Source organism: Chiloscyllium plagiosum, chromosome 18 (assembly GCF_004010195.1).
Source record: "Chiloscyllium plagiosum isolate BGI_BamShark_2017 chromosome 18, ASM401019v2, whole genome shotgun sequence".
Lineage (NCBI taxonomy): Eukaryota > Metazoa > Chordata > Chondrichthyes > Orectolobiformes > Hemiscylliidae > Chiloscyllium > Chiloscyllium plagiosum.
Window position 1 is genome coordinate 68,952,156 of NC_057727.1, and position 23,808 is coordinate 68,975,963.

At 40.3% G+C, this 23,808-nt stretch overlaps 1 protein-coding gene across 1 annotated transcript in view; it reads right to left on the reverse strand.

Moving 5' to 3' along the window:
- zmynd10 (zinc finger, MYND-type containing 10) overlaps positions 1-23,808 on the reverse strand; it is a 51,363-nt gene that overhangs the window by 21,555 nt on the left and 6,000 nt on the right. Inside the window, exons 4-5 of the mRNA XM_043708551.1 lie at positions 17,961-18,095; positions 556-644 (exon numbers count right to left, since the gene is read on the reverse strand). Coding sequence (XP_043564486.1) covers positions 556-644; positions 17,961-18,095 — 224 coding nt within the window. The remainder of the gene's footprint in view (positions 1-555; positions 645-17,960; positions 18,096-23,808) is intronic.

Genomic DNA, 23,808 nt, shown 5'->3' on the forward strand with positions numbered 1-23,808 from the left:
TTTTTTTTGTCAAATTTTGGCTATTGTATATTTGAGCTAATTGTATATCAATGTTTATATCTGAGAGTTTTGTTTATTTTTGTAAACTTGTAAAAATGTTAAATTTCTAATAAAAATATCTATAAAAAAAAAACTAAAACTTCTCAAAATATGACCCATCAGGCCTATTTCCTGTCTGGAACCCGACTTATTCGGTAATAACATCAGTTAAGAATTTAACAGGATGGATACTAAGTTAACATTTTATTCAAACGTACTAAGAATGTAATTAGTGTATTAAATCATACTTTTTCACTGTTGAAGAACTTATACAAATATTGGGGTCAGAAAAATATTGACTGCACTATTCCAAAGTTAAACACTTGGCGTGCTTCCATTCAAAATATAGTATGCATTCATTTGAGTATTAACATGCCTGACCTTAATGAGCATGAAATTAATGTACTTAAAAAAGACTTCACAATTTCTCAAACAGCCTTGTGCCACCTAATTAATAAAATGTGTTCCTTCTTTAATATTGCATCTGCTACATTCAGCAGTAATCCTGTTACACACCTGTCAATGTGATCAGTGATGTAGCGGAGAATAGAGAGTGCCTTCAGGGAGATATCAAATTCCAGCTGTTGATTCTGCTTCTGCAACTCCTTTATAAAACAAAATACATGCATCTTGCACTTTAACAATACAAGCACCACAATTTTTCTTTGAAGCAGAAAGCCCCACAATAATTGTAGGAATAGTTCCAAGTAATTTAATTCACTTTTGCTTTGCCTAGAGTACATCTGGATTATGCTACATCATTCATTGTTTTTGCAGTTTAAAGTGCATGTTGAGGGACAAAATCTGCAGCAAAACTGCCTTTGCTCGATCTGGGTTTATCAGATAATTACAATGATCAATAATAATCGTATTAGTGTATAGGATTGAGTTACTTTTCAATAATTCATCATTTTGACTCAAGAAAGTGAGATATTTAATATTATCCTGTTTATATGTGATTAGTCATAAATCTAATTTCTGTAAGGCACAGAATAAAAGGTGAGGTCATGGTCTACAATTCAATTGTTTTTATGGCCTGGATTATGTGCAAATTTAAATTAGCACCTGTGAGAATGTGTCGAGATAAAATGCATTGCTCGAGGACATAGCCATGTCTTAAATGGCTTTGTTTTGTAACTTTAAGTATGTAAGGCATCACTTGGAGAAGCAGAGAACCTGATATGGTCTTTGGAAAATAACTTCAGTTAATTTATTTTAGGCAATAGTTATTGTGAAGTCACTTTTTTTTTGTTAAGAAATGTAGATATATTTTTCAAGGATACTGAGATGCATCAGTTGGGCCTGTGAGATATTGTATTATAGGTCTCTTTATGAAACCTCTTCACAAGCGCCCTATATTTAATAACACCGTGTTTCAGGTTCATTCATAATTCCTTACTATAGTATGGTTTCATTCATTAATTAAACTGCAGTTCTGTAGCATATTTTACTATTACAAGATGCAAATTAAAGCAGCCCTTTCAACTCATAACAGCTTTTTCACACCTTCAATCCTTATCAGCTGTTGCTATAAGAAGTGTTTAGGCCTATTTACACCAAAATCTATCCCTGAATAAGTGTCAACATATCCACAACAATACCAACCGTGCCATCATGTCTCAACGCAAGAGTATAATTTGAATAAGCCCTTACCAACTGTCTCTTGGGACCTGCATAGATGTAGAATATCAAACTGTTTCCCCAACTAACAGCCATTATTCCCTTTAAGAAACTTACTATCAAAACAGAGCTTCCAAGACATTGGATGAATGAATGAAACTCCATCGGCAAACAGTAAACAAATCTCACAAACCAGCTGCGGTAATCAGTTTAATATCCTTTATTAAGTACAGGTGTAATTTCTAACTTATTTAGAACATATAGCCAGAGTAATTTTACCAGCAGTTACTAACTTAAAAGACAAAAGGACTAACATCTCTTAATCTTGCAAGCAGACCAGACCCTTAATCCCATCAGAAGTAACAGCCACCATTTGACAGATGTTTAAACCATCTCCTGTTTACCCTGGACAGAGGTCACTCAAACCTTTGTGTACTATAGATAAAACAATGTAACACCATAGTGATAAAATTTTAATGTATGTAAGAACTATGTATAAAGAGACAACTGTAAGAACTGTATTTCAGGATTCTATCGCCACATCGAACTTGTGCTATTGCGGTTACTGAATACAGAGGCTATTTTCTCCACTCACTGACTTCAGTCGTTATTTGAACACTATCCCACAGACACTTGGGATGATACTACATATTCTAATCAGATGATTAAATTGTTCTGCTGGTGCCAACTTATCTTGGCAAAGATTTATGGAGTTGGTACAGTAACAGGCGATCTTAAAAAATGCTTGGCATGTCAAAGAATGAATCAGGAAACAGTAGAAAGCGTTATCATTAAAGTAATCACTACCTTTAAAAGAAACCAATCAGTAAATGAGCAAATGCTTCCTAGCCACTCCAACATAGTGCATGAATAGCTCATGATCAGTTCATGATCAAATGAGCCAAAGAATTCAGGATGCCTCTGATCACAATTCTTAGTGGTTCAGTGTACAAGAAAGGAAGACTGAAGAAATAAAGGAATATCAGACAACTGCATAACAGAAGAAGTACGGCCCCCTTGCAATCAATGCTGGAAACCAGTATCCTGAAGTGAGTCAATCAAAAATATGCTTTTATTAAGCAATTATTTTGTATTTGTTATTGAACTTAATACATTGTGTTAACCTATAAAAAAAACTTAAATCCAGAATGGATTTTATAACAAATCAGGGACTCATAAAATTTTTGATAAATTCTTTCAATTCAGTCACAGAGGTTCTTGTGGGACTATAATGGCATACATACCTCTGAGCCAGGAGACTCAGGTTCACGTCCCAACTGAACAGGGTGATTGGAAAATACCTATAAATTTAAATTGAGTTAACTCTATTTAAATTAACTGAATCCAAAAATCTTCCTTGGGCTTTACTTTATCATGTATCACAATTTATGATCAGAATAGTTAGAGGACCAACAGAAGGATTCAGTTATGCTACTTAGTGCATAATATGATGATTGCAGTCCTGAAGGCTTTTACAGGTGGAAATTTTGCCCTTTTAAATTTTCATATGCAGTCCACATTGAAATAGCTTGTAATATTTAAATCTGTCTTGAAAGCTGTCACTGTACACTGCCTGGAATCAAGGTGCTGTAAATTTGGACTTGGCAGATGTATTTGAAAAAAACACAGCTTGCTAATTCCAGTAAGGAATGTTCCATTTGTAAAATATTCAACCTTGGTTTGAACGAGTCTTGAAGCAGAGGGAGACAAGTGGCTGTCCTTTATCATGTCCTTTCTTGCCAGATTTAGAAAACTATGAAATTATTATTAAAGGATTGAAAATAATCTGTGTTCTGCAACTATATAGAGAGTACATAAGGTAGGCTCCTGGCAAAAGCAGTTCATACCATTTAAATTCATTCCAAACCAAAAAGATGGATAGATATATGGAACCTTGAAGAGGTTTACAACTAGAAATACAAGTGCAGTACAGAACAACAAACACTTAGTTCACGGAACACAATACAGAGGAACCTTGATTATCCGAAGGACACGGGCGGCGAGTATTTCATTCGGTTACTCAAATGCCGAATAACATAGTTAGACACACATCAGGACCTTGCGATCTTGTTCAGGTCATCCGAAATTCAGTTAAATCAAATGCTGGATAATCAAGGTTCCTCTGTACTTGCTGAAATAAAAACAGAATTTGCTGAAAAAGTTGAACAGGTCTGGAGCATCTGTGAAGAGAAATCAAAGTTAACGTTTCAGGTCCAGTGACCCTTCCTCAGAACTGTACAATACTTGCTGAGTTTATCTGTATGTGGAAACATCTTTATGCTGTAATGTACCAAACTAGTGGAGGTTGGTTAGCTCAGTTGGCTGGATGGGTGGTTTGAGCTTAAAAATGTGTTGCTGGAAAAGCGCTGTGCTTTTGCAGCAACACATTTTTAAGGTCTGATCTCCAGCATCTGAAGTCCTCACTTTCTCCTCTGCTGCGCTTTTCCAACAACACATTTTTAAGCTCTGATCTCCAGCATCTGCAATCCTCACTTTCTCCTGGATGGATGGTTTGCGGTGCAGATTGATGCCAACAGTATGGGATCAATTCCTGCACCAGCTGAGGTTACCATAAAGGAGTCTCCTTCTCAATCTCTCCCTTCACCTGTAGATTGGTAAACCTCAGGTTAAACCACCACCAGTTGTCCCTCTCTGAGACAGCAGCTCTATAGTCCAGTAGAACTATGGTGACTTTATCATGTGAAAATGGATTGTCAATATTCAACTTTCATCATTTGACTTTAATACCCAAACAAGATAACCCACATGGAATATATAAACCTGGCTACATCTGAATTACCATCTAATCAAGAGACATAAATTCAGTAAGGCATCAAGAAATTTTCACCTCACGTTTTGCTCACGGTTGCATGATAATTTCACATATTGATAAATGAAGGGCTCCCCTGTCAATGAGCTAGCTTAGAGAAACAATGAGTAGGTTCAGGAATATACATATTAATTTATGTTAATAGCTGCTTGGAGCAGAAAAGAAGTCACAATGAAAAATGAATATGTAAGCAAGAACTGGAAGACACTCTCTCATTTCTCTTGCATGCTCTGCCTGTCTCTCAATCTTAGAAACCAGTGCTGGTGAAAAACCACTGTTCAGTGGGAAGTCAAGTTATCTGCAAGCTTCACCATCATGAAAACAGGACTACAGTCTGGTGACGTCAATTTCTACATTGGGAGCATCTCACTCCATTTTTTATACGCTTCTTAAATTGTGTGACGTATTTCTTGCTAGGTAGCAGGGTACTGTCAATTAAGGGGATAATCATTTATTAAGCATCTTATTGACAGCTCTCCCATACAAGGGATGAAGAGTCGCATGTTTTGGCAGCCAATATCCCATCTGGATTCTTTCAGCCTTAATGTAGGCTGTTTTCCTCCTGGAATGAGAAAGAGACAGGTATTAACTGAGATAGATATGGGTGGTACAGCTGCTACTTTTGTGGAAGGTGTGTAGATACCCCAGGTGAGTAAGTAAGCAAAGCAGAAGCAGTACAAGGTTCATGGCACTAGGGGTCGAATGGGTAACAATGAGGCGAGGGACGAAGTGGGTACTGTGTATTAGTTTCAAGAGAGTAGTTATCTACATAGATAACTAAACTGCTTTGTTTTGGAACAAGAGTGTTTTTGCAGACAGGTGGGATACATTGGAACAGGTTAAAGGCATTGTCCCTAATTAACAAAAAATAATGGTTCTACAATTTGGTGATGGAATTGAGACCAATATCTAAGAAACAAGTAATTCTAAAAGTAGTGGTCTGGGCATTTAATTAGTCAGGATAGAAGAGGTGGTGACTGGAATTTCAAAGGAAAGGACAGCAAACAGAAAAGGCATTGCTTTTCTTTTCAAACAGGAATGAGAAATAACAGTGTCAAAGAGTTGTATAGCATGGGAAAAGACCCTTCGGTCCAAGCAGTCCATGCCAAATGTAATCCCAAACTAAACCAGTGCCAGCTCCTGACCCATTTCCCTTCAAACCTTTCCTATTCATGCATCTATCCAAATGTCTTTTAAATATTGTAATTGTATCCACATTCACCACTTCCACAAGCTAACCACCCTCTGTGTCAAACAGGACTCTCTTTTTTTTTTAAATCTCTTTCCTCCCACCTTAAAAATGTGCCTCCTAGTCTTGAAATCCCCCATCCTAGGGAAGAGACAACTATCTATACCTCAATATTTTATCAGGTCGCCTGTCAACCTCCTATGCTGAGTGCAAAAAGTCCCAGCCTTACTTTATAACTCAAATCTTCCATACCTGGTAATATCCTGGTAAATCTGTTCTAAAGCCTCCCTGGTAATATCCTTTCTATAAATGGATGACCAGAACTGGACTCAGAGAGAGATCCAGGTATTTCAATTAAAAAAGCTTTGAAATGGGGGACCCAAGATGGCGGGGATCTAGGAGGATCGCATTGCAGAGCTCTGCACTGCAACACAAGCGGAACGAACTTCTAACCTGCCCAACCTGGACCACTGTGATATCCTGGGACTCTGGAAAGGTCATGGTGTCCCAGGAAATTGTGAAAAATTAACTTTCCTGCATTTTCGCCATCCAGGGATACTGAAGAAGGGAGGAGGAGCAGCCAAGCCCAGGCCCACGGCCCAGCCTGTAGGATCCTTGGACTCAATTACTTACCAGGCCCTGGTGAAGAAGCTCGCGAAATCTCACGAGATGTTTGGGAATCAGATAGAGGAGAAGCTAGCCCCGATCTCTATCATGCTGCAGAAGCACGAAGAGCAGCTAGGAGACCTGGAAAAGAGGACAGGTGAGGTTGAACACAGAGCTGATACCAGTTCCTTCAAGGATAGGATCCAAGCCTTGGAGAAGCAGGTCCGTAATTTGCACGACCAAGTGAATGATCTTGAGAACAGGGGCAGGAGAAAAAATATTCGGATCATCGGTCTGCCGGAGGGTGAGCGGCTGGCAGAATTTATGAGGACTGGTTGTCGAAATTCCTTAACTTGGAGGCTGGAATGAGAGGCTTGAGGCTCAAGAGGGATCACTGGGTCATGGCACAGAGGTCAGGTCTGGGTCAACATCCTTGTCTCTCTTGGTGCAGTTTCATCAATATAGGGATAAGGAGAAAATTGTGGAAGCTTGCAGAATCCAGGGAAGGACCCGAAGACTCTAATTTATGAGGACTCTAAGATCATGTTCTTCCGGTACTTTTCAGAGGTGATGATCCAGAAAAGAAAATCCTATGACGGTGTCAAGAGAAGACTGAGGGAGCTTGGGTTCCAGTACTCTGAGGTATCCGGCGGTGCTTCTGATCACCTCAGATGGATCCGTACATCTCTTTGACATGTCAGAGAAGGCAAGAGACTTTGTGGACAAATTAACCTAATCTGAACAATTTAGTATGTACATATAGTAGTATTGTTTGGATATGTTTTTGATTTTTCTTTAATGAAACAGAGGATGCCCAGTTCAGGCTTTGTTCTTTTTTTATTGGTAATAATCTGGTTTAAACTATGTTTTGCTGCAGTTGAGATGTGTACTTTCAATTTCTAAGTTAAGTTATACCAAAGAATGGGTGGGGTATATACCCTCATTTAAAAAAAAAATTTCTTTATTCACATTGCTATTCCATGGTGTATTTTCTTTCTTTACTGCTTGCGTTTGCAGTGCGGTTCTCGCTGGGAGGAGGGAAAATGGTCGAGATGGCTAGATGCCTACTTAAGGGTAGTTTATACCCGGTTCAGGTTATAAATGCCCGGGCTGCAGTCTTGGCAGCGAGATGGGAAATTGAGTTTTGGGATGGGTTGTTGCCCCTTTTGGGCAGGGGGTGAGCTCCCCTATTCAGCACTGTTGGTTTGTTTTTGGGATTTTGTTGTATATAATCTTCGATAGCTTTGTAGGTTTGTTAAATATAGTGGTTTTAGTTTTTTTTTAATGTTTGTTGGATCTTGTGACACTAAGACTCGGTGATTTGTGGTTCGAGTTCCTCCTTTCTGGAATTTAAATGTTACTGCAGAACGTTATGGCTAATGACATGATTAAATGGTGTACATGGAATATCAAGGGGAGTCATTTATCAATTAAGAAGAAAAAGATACTCTCGAATCTCAGCAAGGAAAAGGTGGATATTGCTTTATTACAGGAAACACACTTAGATGATAGGGAGCATTTGAAACTATCGAAGAATGGCTTTGATTGGGTTTACTTTTCATCTTTTAATATCAGAAGTAGGGGAGTGGCTATATTAATTAGGATGCCTGGAGGCGTCTCCACCAAACAGGCATGGATTGATTTTTTTTTTCTGACCCCTGTGGCAACCCTGGAATTGGTGGCATCTTGTACGATTGGTAATATTACTGTCTCTGATCATGCTCCAGCGTACCTGTTGGTTAAGATGAAGAATGTTACAGTGGGTTCGAGGCACTGGTGAGTGAATCCCTTTATCCTCAAGGATAATAAGTTTGGGGAGTACTTCTCCATGGAATTTTGGGTGAACTTAGCCGTTAACTCAGGCTTGGTTAGTAGCCCATCCGTCCTTTGGGCAACTGCCAAAGCCTATGCCAGGGGGTTAGTTATCACCTACTCTGCCAGTAGGAAGCGGCAGAAGGGTGAACAGCAACGTCTCCTCGAAGCACGGTTGAAGGCATCCGAGAAGGCTTACTTTGACAGGTCATCATTGGTCAAGCTCAAGAGGATTACGGCGCTGTGGTCTGCGTTGAATTCTGTGCTCACACAGACAGCAAAAATGGAGCTTACTTTTGCAAAGCAAAGGTTATATGAGCATGGTGACAGGCCAGGCAAATACTTAGCATATCTTGCCAGGAAAAGGAGCGCCCCTCATTACGGTGATTAGGGAAGGGTCTGGGAACCTAACATGTGACTCCAAAAAGATTCATGTGGCATTCCAGAGATTTTATTCTAAGTTATACCAATCTGTGGGTTGTGAGGAGGAGCGGACCAAAAATGGAATCTTTTTTTAAGGATCTGGATCTCCCGGGCATGAGCCCCAACAAGAATCTTTTCTCAATGCCCCCTTATCAGAGCAAGAGGTGCAGGATGCTGTGAAGCAGCTTCAGAGTGGAGAGGTGCTTGGTCCTGACGGACTCTCCAGCGAATTCTATAAGGAATTTATAAGCATATTATCAGGCCTGATGCTCAACATGTTTAATGACTCATACAGTCATGACTGTCTCCCACCATTTCTGAGAGAGGCCAATATTTCACTTATCCTTAAAAAAAGGGAAGGTCCCAGAGGACTGTGCTTGGTACAGGCCCATTTCACTCTTAAATGTAGACTTTAAAATCCTCTCTAAGCCTCTTGCATTAAGGCTGGAGACTGTGTCACTTTCTGTTGTTAAAGAGGACCAGACGGGCTTCATAAAGGGCTGCAGATTCTCCAATAATGTTAGGAGGCTACTTAATGTAATTCCAGCATGTCAACAACAGTCAGTACAGGGATTGGTGATTTCTCAAGATGCAGAGAAGGCATTTGAGTGGCCGTATCTTTTCTATACTCTGGAGCAGTTTGGTTTGGGTGAAGCCTTGGTAAGATGTAAGAAAAATAGAGTGGTTATGTTAGGGGATTTTAACTTTCCAAACACAGACTGGGACTGCCATAGTTTAAAGGTTGAGATGGAGAGGAATTTGTTAAGTGTGTACAAGAAAATTTTCAGATTCAGTATGTGGATGCATCTAGAGAAGATGCAAAATTTGACCTACACTTGGGAAATAAGGTGACTGAGGTGTCAGCGGGGGAGCACTTTGGGGCCAGCGACCATAATTGTATTAGATTTAAAACAGTGATGGAAAAGGATAGACCAGATCTAAAAATCAAAGTTCTAAATTGGAGAAAGGCCAATTTTGACGGTATTAGGCAAGAACTTTCAAAAGCTGATTGGGGGCAGATGTTTGCAGGTAAAGGGACGGCTAGAAAATGGGAAACCTTCAGAAATGAGATAACGAGAATCCAGAGAAAGTATATTCTTGTTAAGGTGAAAGGAAAGGCTGATAGGTATAGGGAATGCTGGATGACTAAAGAAATTGAGGGTTTGGTTAAGAAAAAGAAGGAAGCATATGTCAGGTATAGATAGGATAGATCAAGTAAAATCAAATTATAAAAGCAAATTACTGCGGATGCTGGAATCTGAAACCAAAAGAGAAAATGCTGGAAAATCTCAGCAGGTCTGGCAGCATCTGTAAGGAGAGAATAGAGCTGACGTTTCGAGTCTAACTGACCCTTTGTCAAAGCTAAAAGCTTGACTAAGGGTCAGTTAGACTCGAAACGTCAGCTCTTTTCTCTCCTTACAGATGCTGCCAGACCTGCTGAGATTTTCCAGGATAGATCGAGTGATTCCTTAGAAGAGTATAAATGCAATCGGAGTATACTTAAGAGGGAAATCAGGAGGGCAAAAAGGGGACATGAGATAACTTTGGCAAATAGAGTTAAGGAGAATCCAAAGGGTTTTTACAAATTCATTAAGGACAAAAGGGTAACTAGGGGGAGAATAGGGCTCCTCAAAGATCAGCAAGGAGGCCTTTGTGTGGAGCCACAGACAATGGGGGAGATACTAAATGAGTATTTTGCATCAGTATTTACTGTGGAAAAGAACATGGAAGATATAGAATGTAGGGAAATAGATGGTGACATCTTGAAAAATGTCCATATTACAGAAGAGGAAGTGCTGGATGTCTTGAAACTCAAAGGTGAATAAATCCCCAGGACCTGATCAGGTGTACCCTAGAATTTTGTGGGAAGCTAGAGAAATGATTGCTGGGCCTCTTGCTCAGATATTTATGTCATCGATAGTCACATCTGAGGTGCCGTAAGACTAGAGGTTGGCTAACGTGGTGCCACTGTTCAAGAAGGGTGGTAAGGACAAGCCAGGGAACTATAGTGAGCCTGACGTCAGTGGTGGGCAAGTTGTTAGAGGGAATCCTGAGGGGCAGGATGTACATGTATTTGGAAAGGCAAGGACTAATTATGTATTACAAACTTGATTGAGTTTTTTGAAGAAGTAACAAAGAGGATTGATGAGGACAGAGCCATAGATGTGATCTATATGGACTTCAGTAGGTGTTCGACATGGTTCCCCATGTGTGACTGGTTAGCAAGGTTAGGTCTCATCGAATACGGGAGAACTAGCCATTTGGATACAGAACTGGCTCAAAGGTAGAAAACAGAGGGTGGTGGAGGAGAGTTGTTTTTCAGACTGGAGGCCTATGACCAGTGGAGTACCACAAGGATGGATCCTCTACTTTTTGTCATTTATATAAATGATTTGGATGCGAGCATAAGAGGTATAGTTAGTAAGTTTGCAGATGACACCAAAATTTGGAGGTGTAGTGGACAGCGAAGAAGGTTATGTCAGGTTACAACTGTATCTTGATCAGATTGGCCAATGGGCTGAGAAGTGGCAGTTTAATTCAGATAAATGCGAGGTGCTGCATTTTGGGAAAGCAAATCTTAGCAGGACTTATACACATAATGGTCAGGTCCTAGGGAGTGTTGCTGAACAAAGAGACCTTGGAGTGCAGGTTCATAGCTCCTTGAAAGTGGAGTTGCAGGTGGACAGGATAGTAAAGAAGGTGCTTGGTATGTTTTCCTTCATTGGTCAAGAGTATTGAGTACAGGAGCCGGAAGGTCATGTTGTGGCTGTACAGGACATTGGTTAGGCCACTGTTGGAATATTGCATGCAATTCTGGTCTCTTTTCTATCGGAAAGATGTTGTGAAACTTGAAAGGGTTCAGAAAAGATTTACAAGGATGTTGCCAGGGTTGGAAGATTTGAGGTATAGGGAGAGGCTGAACAGTTTGGGGCTGTTTTCCTTGGAGCGTCGGAGGCTGAGGGGGTGACCTTATAGAGGTTTACAAAAATTATGAGGGGCATGGATAGCATAAATAGACAAAGTCTTTCCCTGGGATGGGGGAGTCCAGAACTAGAGGGCATAGGTTTAGGGTGAGAGGGGAAAAATATAAAAGAGACCTAAGGGGGTGGTACGTGTATGGAATGAGCTGCCAGAGGAAGTGGTGGAGGCTGGTACAATTGCAACATTTAAAAGGGATTTGGATAGGTATATGAATAGGAAGGGTTTGGAGGGATATGAGCCAGAAGCTGGCAGGTGGGACTAGACTGGGTTGGGATATCTGGTCGGCATGGATGGGTTGGACCGAAGGGTTTGTTTCTATGCTTTACATTTCTATGACTCTATGATGGGTAAAGGTTCTCCACAAAGACCCTTTCGCTGCAGTCATCACCAATGGGTGCGATCAAACAATTTTAACATTTTTAGGGGCAGCCGGCAGGGCTGTCCCCCTTTCGCCACTGTTTTTTACATTGGTGATTGAACTATTGGCAAAGGTCATTCGTAGGGATCCCAATATATCAGCTCCAGAAATGGGGTCAAAATTACATAATATTTCACTGTATGTAGACGATGGCCATTTTTTTGTCAAATCCAGCAGTTTTGGTGCATCGTCTAATGGAATGCATCAGTGTGTTTGGCGCCTTTTCGGGGTACAAGATTAATCATGCAAAATCAGAGGCCAAGCCTATGGGTGGTATTACGAAGGTGCTAGGTCTTAAGGGCGAATATCGATTCCCATTTACGTGGTCACAGAGGGGTTGTCTGTATTCGTGGCTCAGTTCTGGATTGGCTGTTCAAAGCTAATTTTGTTCAATTATTTGACAAAAGCAAACAAGACCTTCAAAGATGGGAGGCGCGTCCGGTCTCGTGGTTGGGTCGGATAGCGCTTATTAAGATGAATATTTTCCCTATTTGTTATACCCTATATGAATGCTCCCCCTGATTTTCGATAAGCAAACATTCAGGAGATTGAATGTCTGGTTCAGCTCTTTTATTTGGCATCATAAACAGCCCCTCATTAAACTAGCTAAACTGCAATTGCCTCAGACTGGGGGGAGTGGATCTCCCGGACATTAGAAGCTACCAACTAAGCTCGCTTTTATCCTACGTGAGTGATTGGGCCTGTGAGGGCCCTCTTTCAATATGTTTAGATATCGAAATCTCCCAGGCAAGGTGTCCCCTTACTAGCTTGGTGTTTTTGGACAAAATGAGGACGTTAGGGAATATTGCCATAACCGAATAGTTAAAGCATGGAGGGCAATTTGGCAGAGGGAAGGCAATATTGGCAAAACATCTTCTCTTACACCTATTGTGGATATGCCGGGTTTTAACCTGGGCTGATAGATTCATGATTCAAACATAGGGCAGCTAGGGGTGTGTCTGCCAGAGGCGATTTATTTGAGGGAAACACCTTTGATGAGTTAGCAAGGAAACATGAGCAACCAACTAACAGGGACTTCTTTCATTTTTTTTCAAGTTACGGATTTTATTCAAAATATTACTTTTGACTGTTCCCTACAAATCTGATATAGAGAGGAGGGTGCTCAGTGCTAAGAGTACACTTTCTGTCAGCACATTATATCATCAACTGGGGGCTACGCCCTCAGATGAGTTCGATCGACTCTGCAGGGTGTGGGAGGGAGAGCTAGGCATTGAGGTCTCCTTAGAGGCATGGGAAGATATTTGGGAAAACACAAGGAAGCTATCAAGTTGAAATAGGACCCATGCTTTACAGTTGAAGATTCTACACAGGGTCCACTTGGCCCTGGACCGTTTGCCAAAATTTAAACCAGGTGTATCTTCAATGTGTCCCAAGTGTAAGGTTGGTATGGGCATTCTTACCCATTGTCTCTGGTCCTGTGGTAGGCTTCAAACATACTGGAGCGCTGTGGCAGGTACAATGGAGAGGATTTTGGGTGCAAGGGTGGAGAAGGACCCGATCTCTCTTCTTCTTGGTCTGCTCAGCGTATTCCCTGTAGATGCGCATAAGAAAAAACGTCCTCACTTTGTGCGCAAGAAAGAACAAACCCCCGGCTGTCAGGTTGGCGTAAGATTGTTATGGAAAATTTTCTCTCAAGTTTTGTGCACCACAAAACTGAGAATTTTTATAAGACATGACGGCCCTTTTTGGACTACCGGAATACAGATTTATCTGCCACACTAATAAGGGCTTTTATATATCCGTAACGATTGTGCTTTAAGAGTCCAATATCCAGGAAGGAGGAACTGCGAATGCATGGATATCTTATTTGGCTGAGTTGAGTCATTACTATTTATTAGTTTGTTGTTGGCTATTATTTATTTAGTTAAATAGTTAGTTGGGTTTTATAATATATATTTTTCTTTATATATATATTTTTATACATGAGGGCTGTTTGGGTTTTTTAAACATTTTCTTGTGTTCTTTCCTTGTAATTGCTTTGAATTGTATTGTTTTGTATTTGTTATAATATTTTTAAAAATCTATTTTTCAATAAAAATATATTTAAGAAAAAAGCTTGAATGAAGATGGTATTCGAGACAAATCTGCCAACAACTCAGGAGCAATGACAGAGCTGTTTGAATTTGCACAAGCAATCCCAACATTTAAACAATGATATGTAGAGACATTTTCATTTGGCTTGAAAAATACTGCAAAACAAGTGAAGTGACCCACAGAAAATTGAACCTTGCTTGTGCAGAGCAGACTAAATAGAAAAGCTCATGAAGTTAATGCCATGTTTTCAGAGATTTCCACAGATGAGATGGACAAACATGTATTCTCTGTGCATATAAGGTGTTTTATAAAAATTCACTCAAGATTGTCCATATTTTACCAGTGGATAGGGTCTATCTGGTGATAGGAAATGACTTGGTGGGCTGGAAGTGGTGAGGTTTAGGACGTGATAGTGACTTTCCAGTAGTCTCAGAAAGATCAAGTGAGGTCAAGGAGGAATTACAGGAAACGTTTCCTGGCATGATGCCCATCAGTATAGTTAACCAGTCAATGGTCAAATATGCCCAAAATTTGAATCACAGATAGATGGCTCTAAATCTGAAAACCGAGATGGTAAACGATCAGAATTAAGTTATAAGAAAGCTTTCCCTGGTCATGGCTCAACAAGTTGAGCTGGAGCTAAACAAAATGACACAAACTGTCCAAACTGCAGCTGAATGCTACTATTTTAAAATGACGCGATGAGAAAAGAGACACTTGGTCATAGACCTGCAGAAGAAAAGAGGATGGTGGTGCTATCCATGTATTCTTCGGAGATAATGAAATTGAGTGTATGAACTTCTCATGGCTGACCAAGCAAATATTTGGAAGGCCCAAGCTAAGTATAAGCCAGCATTTTTACTGGCAATGCCGCCAAAAGAACATAGCATTGTTCTGTAAAATATGCCATGTATGCCCGATTGTGGGAAAGCCCCAGTCTGTAAAAAAATGAAAAAAAAACACCAGCCCTTCATTCCCATACTAGTTCCTGTGGAACCATTTAGCAGAGTGATGGTTGACTGTGTAGGATACCTGTCAAAAACCAAATTGGCCACCAGTATATCCTCAATATTGTGGATGTGGCTTCCTGGTTCCCAGAGACCATGCCCGAAAGAACTATTTCTGCCAAAGGAGCACATTAAAACCTCACCTAACCTTAGTTACACAGGATGTGGATACAGGACAGTCCTTTCTAATCAAACAATATTTGTGCCTACGTCTTGAGCAGCAAGCTTAAGTGACAGCAGAAATCTAATCCACAAGCACAGAAGGCTGTTTTGGGACATCTGCTCAGGCTGTAGAAGAACTTGCCATGAAAGGGGGAAGAATCCAGTCATCATGATCCATCTAAGTGTCGATGAAATAGGCAGAACAAGAGGTTCTGTATAGGCAGAATTAGGAACTAGGCACAAAATTAAGCAGAATTTCAAAGGTGATATTGTCTAGGGAAGCCAATGGTATAGACCAAGTAACATTACAAAATTAATGTATGGCTTAAAGACTGGCGCAGACGAAATGTGTTCTAATTTGTGGAGCTCTGGCACCAATATAGAAGGAAGTGAGAGCAGTGCTACTGGTCCCATCTGAACTGTGACAGGACCATTATTGTGAACTTCTGAGATTCAAAATGTTTTGAGTTTCAAAGGTTTGATTTAATATTTCATTCCCAAAGATGGCAGCTTCAACAGATGCAATACTCCTCTGTACTGCACTGAAATATTACTGAGTTATTTGCTTGACTGCCGGAAAGGAGCTTCAATCTACAATTTTATGCCTTAGTAGCTACAATAACAACATTCAGCAAAGTCTGAAATCTAGCGATGCTAATAAAATGAGAGAAACTCAAGAGAAATAATATGATCATATTAAAACCTAAGACCGACAAATGCTCAATTTTGCCCATCAAAATTAAATGCCTGTCTGCACCAGCCAGTGGTACACTGAATATCATTCATGTTTTTGTCTCTAAGGCCCTAACTGCCAATTAGTTCAAAATACCAAGTTAAAAATCACACAACACCAGGTTAGAGTCCAACAGGTTTAATTGGAAACACTAGCTTTCGGAGTGTCGCTCCTTCATCAGGTGGTTGAGCAGCGCTCTGAAAGCTACTACTTCCAATTAAACCTGTTGGACTATAACCTGGTGTTGTGTGATTTTTAACTTTGTACACCCCAGTCCAACACTGGCAGCTCCATATCATTCAAAATACCAATTAGTCAAGGAATAATTGATGAAAGGTTAATATTATTTGAATCTGAAATACTAACATAACGTGTACATAATGATCACTTTAAGACATTCCTCTGCATTGTCATGTCCTGTACCAATTCTCAAAAGGGACTGATCACACGGTACTAAGTTAACAATCATGACAACAACTACCTTAATATTTTTCGTGGTACATTATGTTACATTGCTTTATTCAAAGATACATTTAAGGACAACTGTCAAAGAAATTGCATGAATACTGGACTTCATAAACTGCTTTTTAATTCAAGATAAGATTCAGTAGTTTGGAACGAGAATGGCCTCTCATATGGGATTTGCCCAGAGACAAGTGCATGTAACCTTATATTGAATCTATCCTGGAAACAAACTCATATGACTGCCTTATTGTGGAGATAGAAACTCAAATTGAAATTATTCAAAATCAAGTGCAAATTTTAACACCTCAACAGAAAGGAGAAAAGCAGCTGGCCTTGCTGCATACAGACTCTCAGGACAAGTCAAGAAGACAGATATGTGGAAGACCACCAACCAGGTACTGCTATGCCAGCTAGAAGAAAATGACTGTTTTAGGGTAATCACAAAACAGAATACTGGTGAGCACAGAACTCCTGTTAGAGGGAACATGGGTGACAGAGTGTTAAAACCAAGAAATCATCATTTGCATCTTGCTACTTCAAATCCATTTAATGCTACTGTGAAAATTGAGTAAGGGCACTTTGTTTAAAAGAGTCAAAGTGTGGAGCTGGAAAAGCACAGCCAGTCAGGCAGCATTCGAGGAGCAGGAGAGTCGATGTTTTGAGCATAAGCATTTCACATCCTATTCCAGATAAAGAGCTCATGCTCAAAACATCGACTCTCCTGCTCCTCGGATGCTGTCAGACTGGCTGTGCTTTTCCAGCACCACACCTTTCGTCTCTGGTCTCCAGCATCTGCAGTCCTCACTTTCTCCACTTTGTTTAAAAGGGCAATAGAAGATTCAAACTGGTGAAGCATGGACAATGGACCCTGTTAAAGCCAAGATGAACATATTTTAACACAAGACTACACTTCTGCCATCAGTACACTACTACATAGACATGTTGTATGTGAGATATTGTGTTATGAGATACGGTGTTATATCTTTATTAACTCACCCACCAGCTCACTTTATTAATACCGGGTTCCTGATAATTCATTCATAACCCTTTATTAACCCATTATTCACTATAACACTGTTTCATTCATTCATAAAATTGTGGTTCTGTAGTATATTTTACTATCCAAATTTAAAACAACCCTTTCTAATCAAAGCTACCCTTTCAAACCCATTACTGCATTTTCACACGTTATCCGGCCTTGTTACAAGCAGTGTTTACCTCTGAATAAGTGTAGCATACAGAACAATCAAGTCTGCACAAAACATTATAATATTTATCAGTCCTTACCAACCATCTTCTAGACTTGAATAGATTTCCCAAATAATAAGTAACTGTTAAATACCTTTTAACTGGGTCATTATCCCTTTAAGAAACTAACTGACAAAACAGCGCTTTTGTCCCTTCACTGTTGCTGAATCAAAATCCTGGAAATCCCTAACGACATGGTGGGTCTGTCTACAGTACATGGACTGCATGGTTCTAGAAGGCAGCACACCACCACCTTCTCAAGGCCAACCATGGACGTTTAATAAATACCGGCCAGCCAGCAATGCCCATATCACAATAAAGAATAAATAAAAGTCAAATGTCATATCAACAGTAGTGTAACTCTATCATACCTGTAGGGATGCTGGTGATGATTTGTTCTGTTCCTGATTTTCAGGGTCATCATTCCGTGCAGCAAGAAGGGTCAACTTTCTATGACAATAATCAGCAAGGTCCAGAATTGCCTCATCTGCAGAATCACACACGTCCTGCATGCAAGAAATTAAAAAGAAACTTTTCGTTAGTTGTGGCCTTGAAAACAGAGCTCAGTGGATGAATATCTCACCCATCACCATGCTAGAATCAAACAGATCAATTTTCACAAGAAGCTTTGAAAGTCCATTGCTTTCACAGTTACATCACTCATTATGGTGCGGTGTCCAAAAGGATAATATTGAAAGTTGAAACTTTATTGCTGGAACAACACAGCAGGTCAGGCAGCATCCAGGGAACAGGAGATTCGACGTTTCGGGCACAGGCCCTTCTTCAGGAATGAGCAGAGAGTGTTCAGCAGGAGAAGATAAAAGGTAGGGAGGAGGGACTTGGAGGAGGGGCCCAACGCCCCTCCTCCAAGTCCCTCCTCCCTACCTTTTATCTTCTCCTGCTGAACACTCTCTGCTCATTCCTGAAGAAGGGCCTGTGCCCGAAACGTCGAATCTCCTGTTCCCTGGATGCTGCCTGACCTGCTGTGCTGTTCCAGCAATAAAGTTTCAACTTTGATCTCCAGCATCTGCAGACCTCACTTTCTCCCAAAAGGATAATATTGCATCACTTGACAAACCAGACCTTTGGAATGCTGTTACTGAGTAAATAAAATTACTAATTTTCTTACAGCATCAAGGAATTGGAAGTACAAAGAGAATGGGTCATGAAGGGATTCATTCCTCTTTGCAGAAATGTTCCCACTTTCAGAAGATGTGTTTGGTGATCAACAGTAACTATGGTTGAACAATATTTTATTATAGTAGAAAAGCAAAAGAAGAAATATTTATTAAATGTTCCAATCACTTTGCCTTAGGGTGAAAGGTTTGCAGAGATGGCAGATTTCATAGATACTCACCTCCATGATGGAGTGACAGCTTCACGTATGTTTTTGATTAGTTCTATTTCATCTGAATTGAACCTTGTAAAGTAGATGCTCCATTTTGTTGCTACTACTGTGCTTTTAAAAAAAAGCTAAGATTTTTTTTTGATTTAATGAAAATCTCCTTAACAACAACATACTGGATCCAAGGTAGATGCCTAACTTGGATGTAATCTGGGTGACAAAAGCAAAAGAGGGGAAGTCAAAATTCAGGTAGGCTGATACTTTCTCATTTGTTAAAAATAATATTTTTATTGAAAAGTAGATTTTTTAATATTACAACAAATACTAAACAATACAAAGAAAGAACATAAAAAAATTAAAAAACCCATACCACCCTCATTGTACAAATGTATAAACATATATAAAAATATATTAAAAAACTCCAACTAACTACTTAACTAAATATATAATAACTAACAACAAACGACTGAATAATAATAATACAGCTCAGCAAAACAAAACCCTAACTCTCGAATATCGAGAGCATTAATTTTCACATATTCATACGTTAGCAGTTTCCCCCTCTCTGGATACTGGACCTGTAAAGCACATTCGTTACTTCTATAAAAAAGCACTTATTAATGTGGCAGACAAATCTGTGTCCAAGTAGTCGAAAAAGGGCCGCCATGTCTTACAGAAATTCTCAGTTTTGTGGTGTACCATACTTGTAAGAAAATCCAAGGGGATATGCTCTGTAACAATCTTATGTCAACCCAACAGGCCCAAGTGATTTTTGGACATCTAACCTAACAAGATATTCTTTCTTGCACAGAAAGTAAGGATGTTGAAAAGTTTCTTCTTATGCGCATCTACAGGGAATTCACTGGGCAGGCCAAGAAGAGGAGAGATCGGGTCCTTCTCCACCCTTACACCCAAAATCCTCTCCATTGCACCTGCCACAGCATTCCAGTATGTTTGAAGCCTACCAGAGGACCAGAGACAATGGGTGAGAGTGCCCGTACCGACCTTGCACTTGGGACATGTTGACGATACCCCTGGTTTAAATTTTGACAAACGATCCGGAGCCAAGTGGGCCCTGTAGAGGATCTTCAACTGTAAAGCATGGGTCCTATTGCAAATTGATATATTTCTTGCATTTTTCCAAATATCTTCCCATGCCTCTGAGGAGACCTCAACGCCTAGCTCTCTCTCCCTCACCCTGCAAAGCCGATTGAACTCATCTGAGGGGACACCCCCCAACTGATGACATAATGTGTACTCTTAGTACTGAGCACCCTCCTCTCTATGTCGGATTTGTAGGGATCAGTCAAAAGGGAAAGAATTTTAAAAAATAAAATCCCTAACTTGAAAAAAAAACGAAAGAGGTCTCTGCTAGATAGCTCATATTTCCGCGCTAACTGATTAAAAGACATCATTGTGTCTCCCTCAAATAAGACAAACCCCTAGCTGCCCAATGCTTGAATCTTGAATCCGTCATCCCCGATTGAAAACCCGGCATATCCACTATAGGTGTAAAAGAAGATGTTTTGCCAATATTGCTTTCTCTCTGCCGAATTGCCCTCCATGCTTTAACAGTATTGATAACTATTAGGTTATAGCAATATTCCTTAACTGTCCTCATTTTGTCCAAAAACAGCAAACTAGTAAGACAGCACTTTGCTTGGGAGGTTTTGATATCTAACCATATTGAAAGAGGGTCCCCACAGGCCCAGTCACTCACATAGGATAAAAATGAGCTTAATTGGTAGCTTTTAATGTCCAGAAGGTCCACTCCCCCCCAATCTGTGAGGCAATTGTAGTTTAGCTAATTTAATAAGGGGCCACTTACGATGCCCAATTAAAGAGCTGAACCAGCCGTTCAGTCTCCTGAATGTTTTTGTATTGAAAATCAGGGGAGCATTCGTTTAGGGTACCATATTCATCTTAATAAGAACTATCCGATCTAACCATGAGACAGGAAGGGCCTCCTATCTTTGAAGGTCTTGTTTGATTTTGTTGAATAATTGGAGTGATGAAGATGCCCAGATACACAAATCCCTACTGTGACCACTTAAATGGGAATAGAGATTCACCCTCAAGATCTAGCACCCTCGTAAGACCATCCATAGGCATATCCTCTGATTTTGCAAAATTAATCTTGTACCCTGAAAAGGTGCCAAAGGAGTTGCTACATTGTATCAGGAGAGGCACCGAAACAGCTGGATTTGACAAAAAAATGAGGACATCCATCCACGTACAACGAAGTCTTATGCAATTCTGACCCCATTTCTGGAGCCGATAAATTGGCCTCCGCCAACGGTTCAATCACCAATGTAAAAAGCAATTGCAAAAGGGGACAGCCCCGTTGGCTGCCCCCTAAAAATTCTAAAATTGCTTGATCGTACCTCATTGGTGATGACTGCAGCAAATGGGTCACTGTAGAGAACCTTTACCCATCTTATAAAGGCTTCCCCCCACCCAAACTGCTCTAGAGTATAAAAAAGATATGGCCACTCAACTCGGTCAAATGCCTTTTCTGCATCTTGAGAAAGCACCAATCCCTGTATTGACTGTTGTTGACACATTAAGCAGCCTCCTAACATTATTAGATGACCTGCGGCTCTTTATGAAACCCGTCTGGTCCTCTTTAACCATAGCAGGTAACACAGTTTTCAGCCTTAATGCAAGAGTCTTAGGGAGGATTTTGAAGTCGATATTTAAGAGTGAAATGGGCCTGTAAGAAGCACAGTTCTTCGGGACTTTCCCTTTTTAAAGAACAAGCGAAATATTGGCCTCTCTTAGAGATGGCATGGGATGATCATGACTGTACGAGTCATTGAACATATTAGGCATCAGGCCTGACAATATGCTTATAAATTCCTTACAAAATTCGCTGAGAAGTCCATCAGGACCAATTGCTTTTCCACTCTGAAGCTGCTTCACAGTTTCCTGCACTTCTTAAGAAAAGACTCTTGTTCGGGGGTCATATCCAGAAGCTCCAGATCCTTGAACAAGGACTCTATCTTGGCCTGCGCCTTCTCACAACCCTCAGATTGGTATAATTCAGAGGAGAATCTCTGAAATGCTGCATTAATCTTTTTGGAATCACATGTTAGGCTCCGGGCCCCTTCCCTAATCGACGTAATGGCTTGAGGGGCGCTCCTTTTCCTGGCGCGATATGCTAGGTACTTGCCTGGTTTGTCACCATATTTGTACAATCTTTGTTTTGTGAAAGTAAGCTCCTTCTTTGCTGTTTGCGTGAGTCAATGCAGACCGCAGTGCCGCAATCCTCTGTAGCTTGGCCAACAAGGGCCTGTCAAAGTAAGCCTTCTTGGCTGCCTTCAACTGTGCTTCGAGAAGATGTTGCTGCTCGTCCTGCTGCCACTTCCCCCTGGCATAGGTTTTGGCAGTTTCCCAAAGAACGGATGGGCTACTAACTGAGCCTGAAATAATGTCTCCGAACACCCTAAATTCTTAGAAACATACTCCACAAACTTACTATCCTTAAGGAAAAAGGGATTCATTCACCAGTGCCTTGGGCCCAGTATAGCATCCTTAATCTTAACTAACAGGTACACTGGGGCGTGATCAGATATGGTAATACTACCAAATATACAAGATGCCACGAAGTCCAGGATTGCTACAGGGGTCAGAAAAAAAAAATCAATCCTGATGTGACATCTCTGGATTGGAAAAAATTTAAAATCCCTGCCTGTAGGGTGGAGATGCCTCCAGATGTCCACCAACCTTAACTCCACATACAGGTCCACTAATTGTTTAGTTTTTGCAGAGGGTACTGGGGGGCTTTGAACAACCTGACTACCATGGGACCCATAAGACAATTAAAATCTCCCCCTATGATGATATGCCAAGATCCGAGACTGATCAATTTAGAGAACGGATCTACCAGAAACTTGAGGGGTTGGGCCAGAGGGCAATAAACATTTAAAACACCATATTCTTCCCCATTTGTCAAGGCTTTGAGGATTACAAACTTCCCGTGTGTCTCTTTAACACAGTCTAGTAACTTAAATGGGAGATTCCTCCTAACCAATAGAGCCACTCCCCTACTTCTGGTATTAAAAGATGAAAAGTAAACCCAATCAAAGCCATTCTGCTGTAGTTTCAAATGCTCCCTATCATCCATAATAAAGCAATATCCACCTTTTTCTTTCTAAGACTCGAGAGTCTCTTTTTCCTCTTAATTAGCGAGTGACTCCTCTTGATTCCAGGTACACCACTTAATCAAGTCATTAGCCATAATTTTCTGCAGTAACATTTAGATTCTAGAGAGGAGGAACTCGAATTACAAATCGCCAAGCCTCAGTGTTGCAAAATCCATTGAACATAAAAACTACATAAACTAAAACCAATACATTTAACAAACCTACAAAGCTATCAAAGATTCTATACAACAAAAACCAAAAAGCAAACCAACTTATGAAGCGCCAATGGCGCTGAATAGAGGAACTCTCCCCCCAGCCATAAAGGGGCATCTACACATCCCAAAACCCAACTTCCCATCCCGCTGCCAATACAGCAGCCCCTGTAAGCAGGCATCTAGCCATCCCAACCATTTTCTCTCCTCCTAGCTAGAGCCGCACCACAAACACAAGCAGCAAAGAAAGAAAATACACCATGGAATAACAATGTGTACAAAGAAATTTTGAAAAAAATAAATACCCCACCCATCCTTTGGTGTAATCTAACTTAGAAATTGAAAATAAATATCCCAGCCGCCCTTGAGCCTAGTTTATACCAGATTATTACCAATAATAAATAGGAAAAGGCGGCCCCAACCGGGCTTCCTTTTTTTAAAAAAGAAAAGTAGAGACATATCCAAACAACATTACTATTTGTACATACTAAATTGTTCAGATTAAATTAATTTGTCG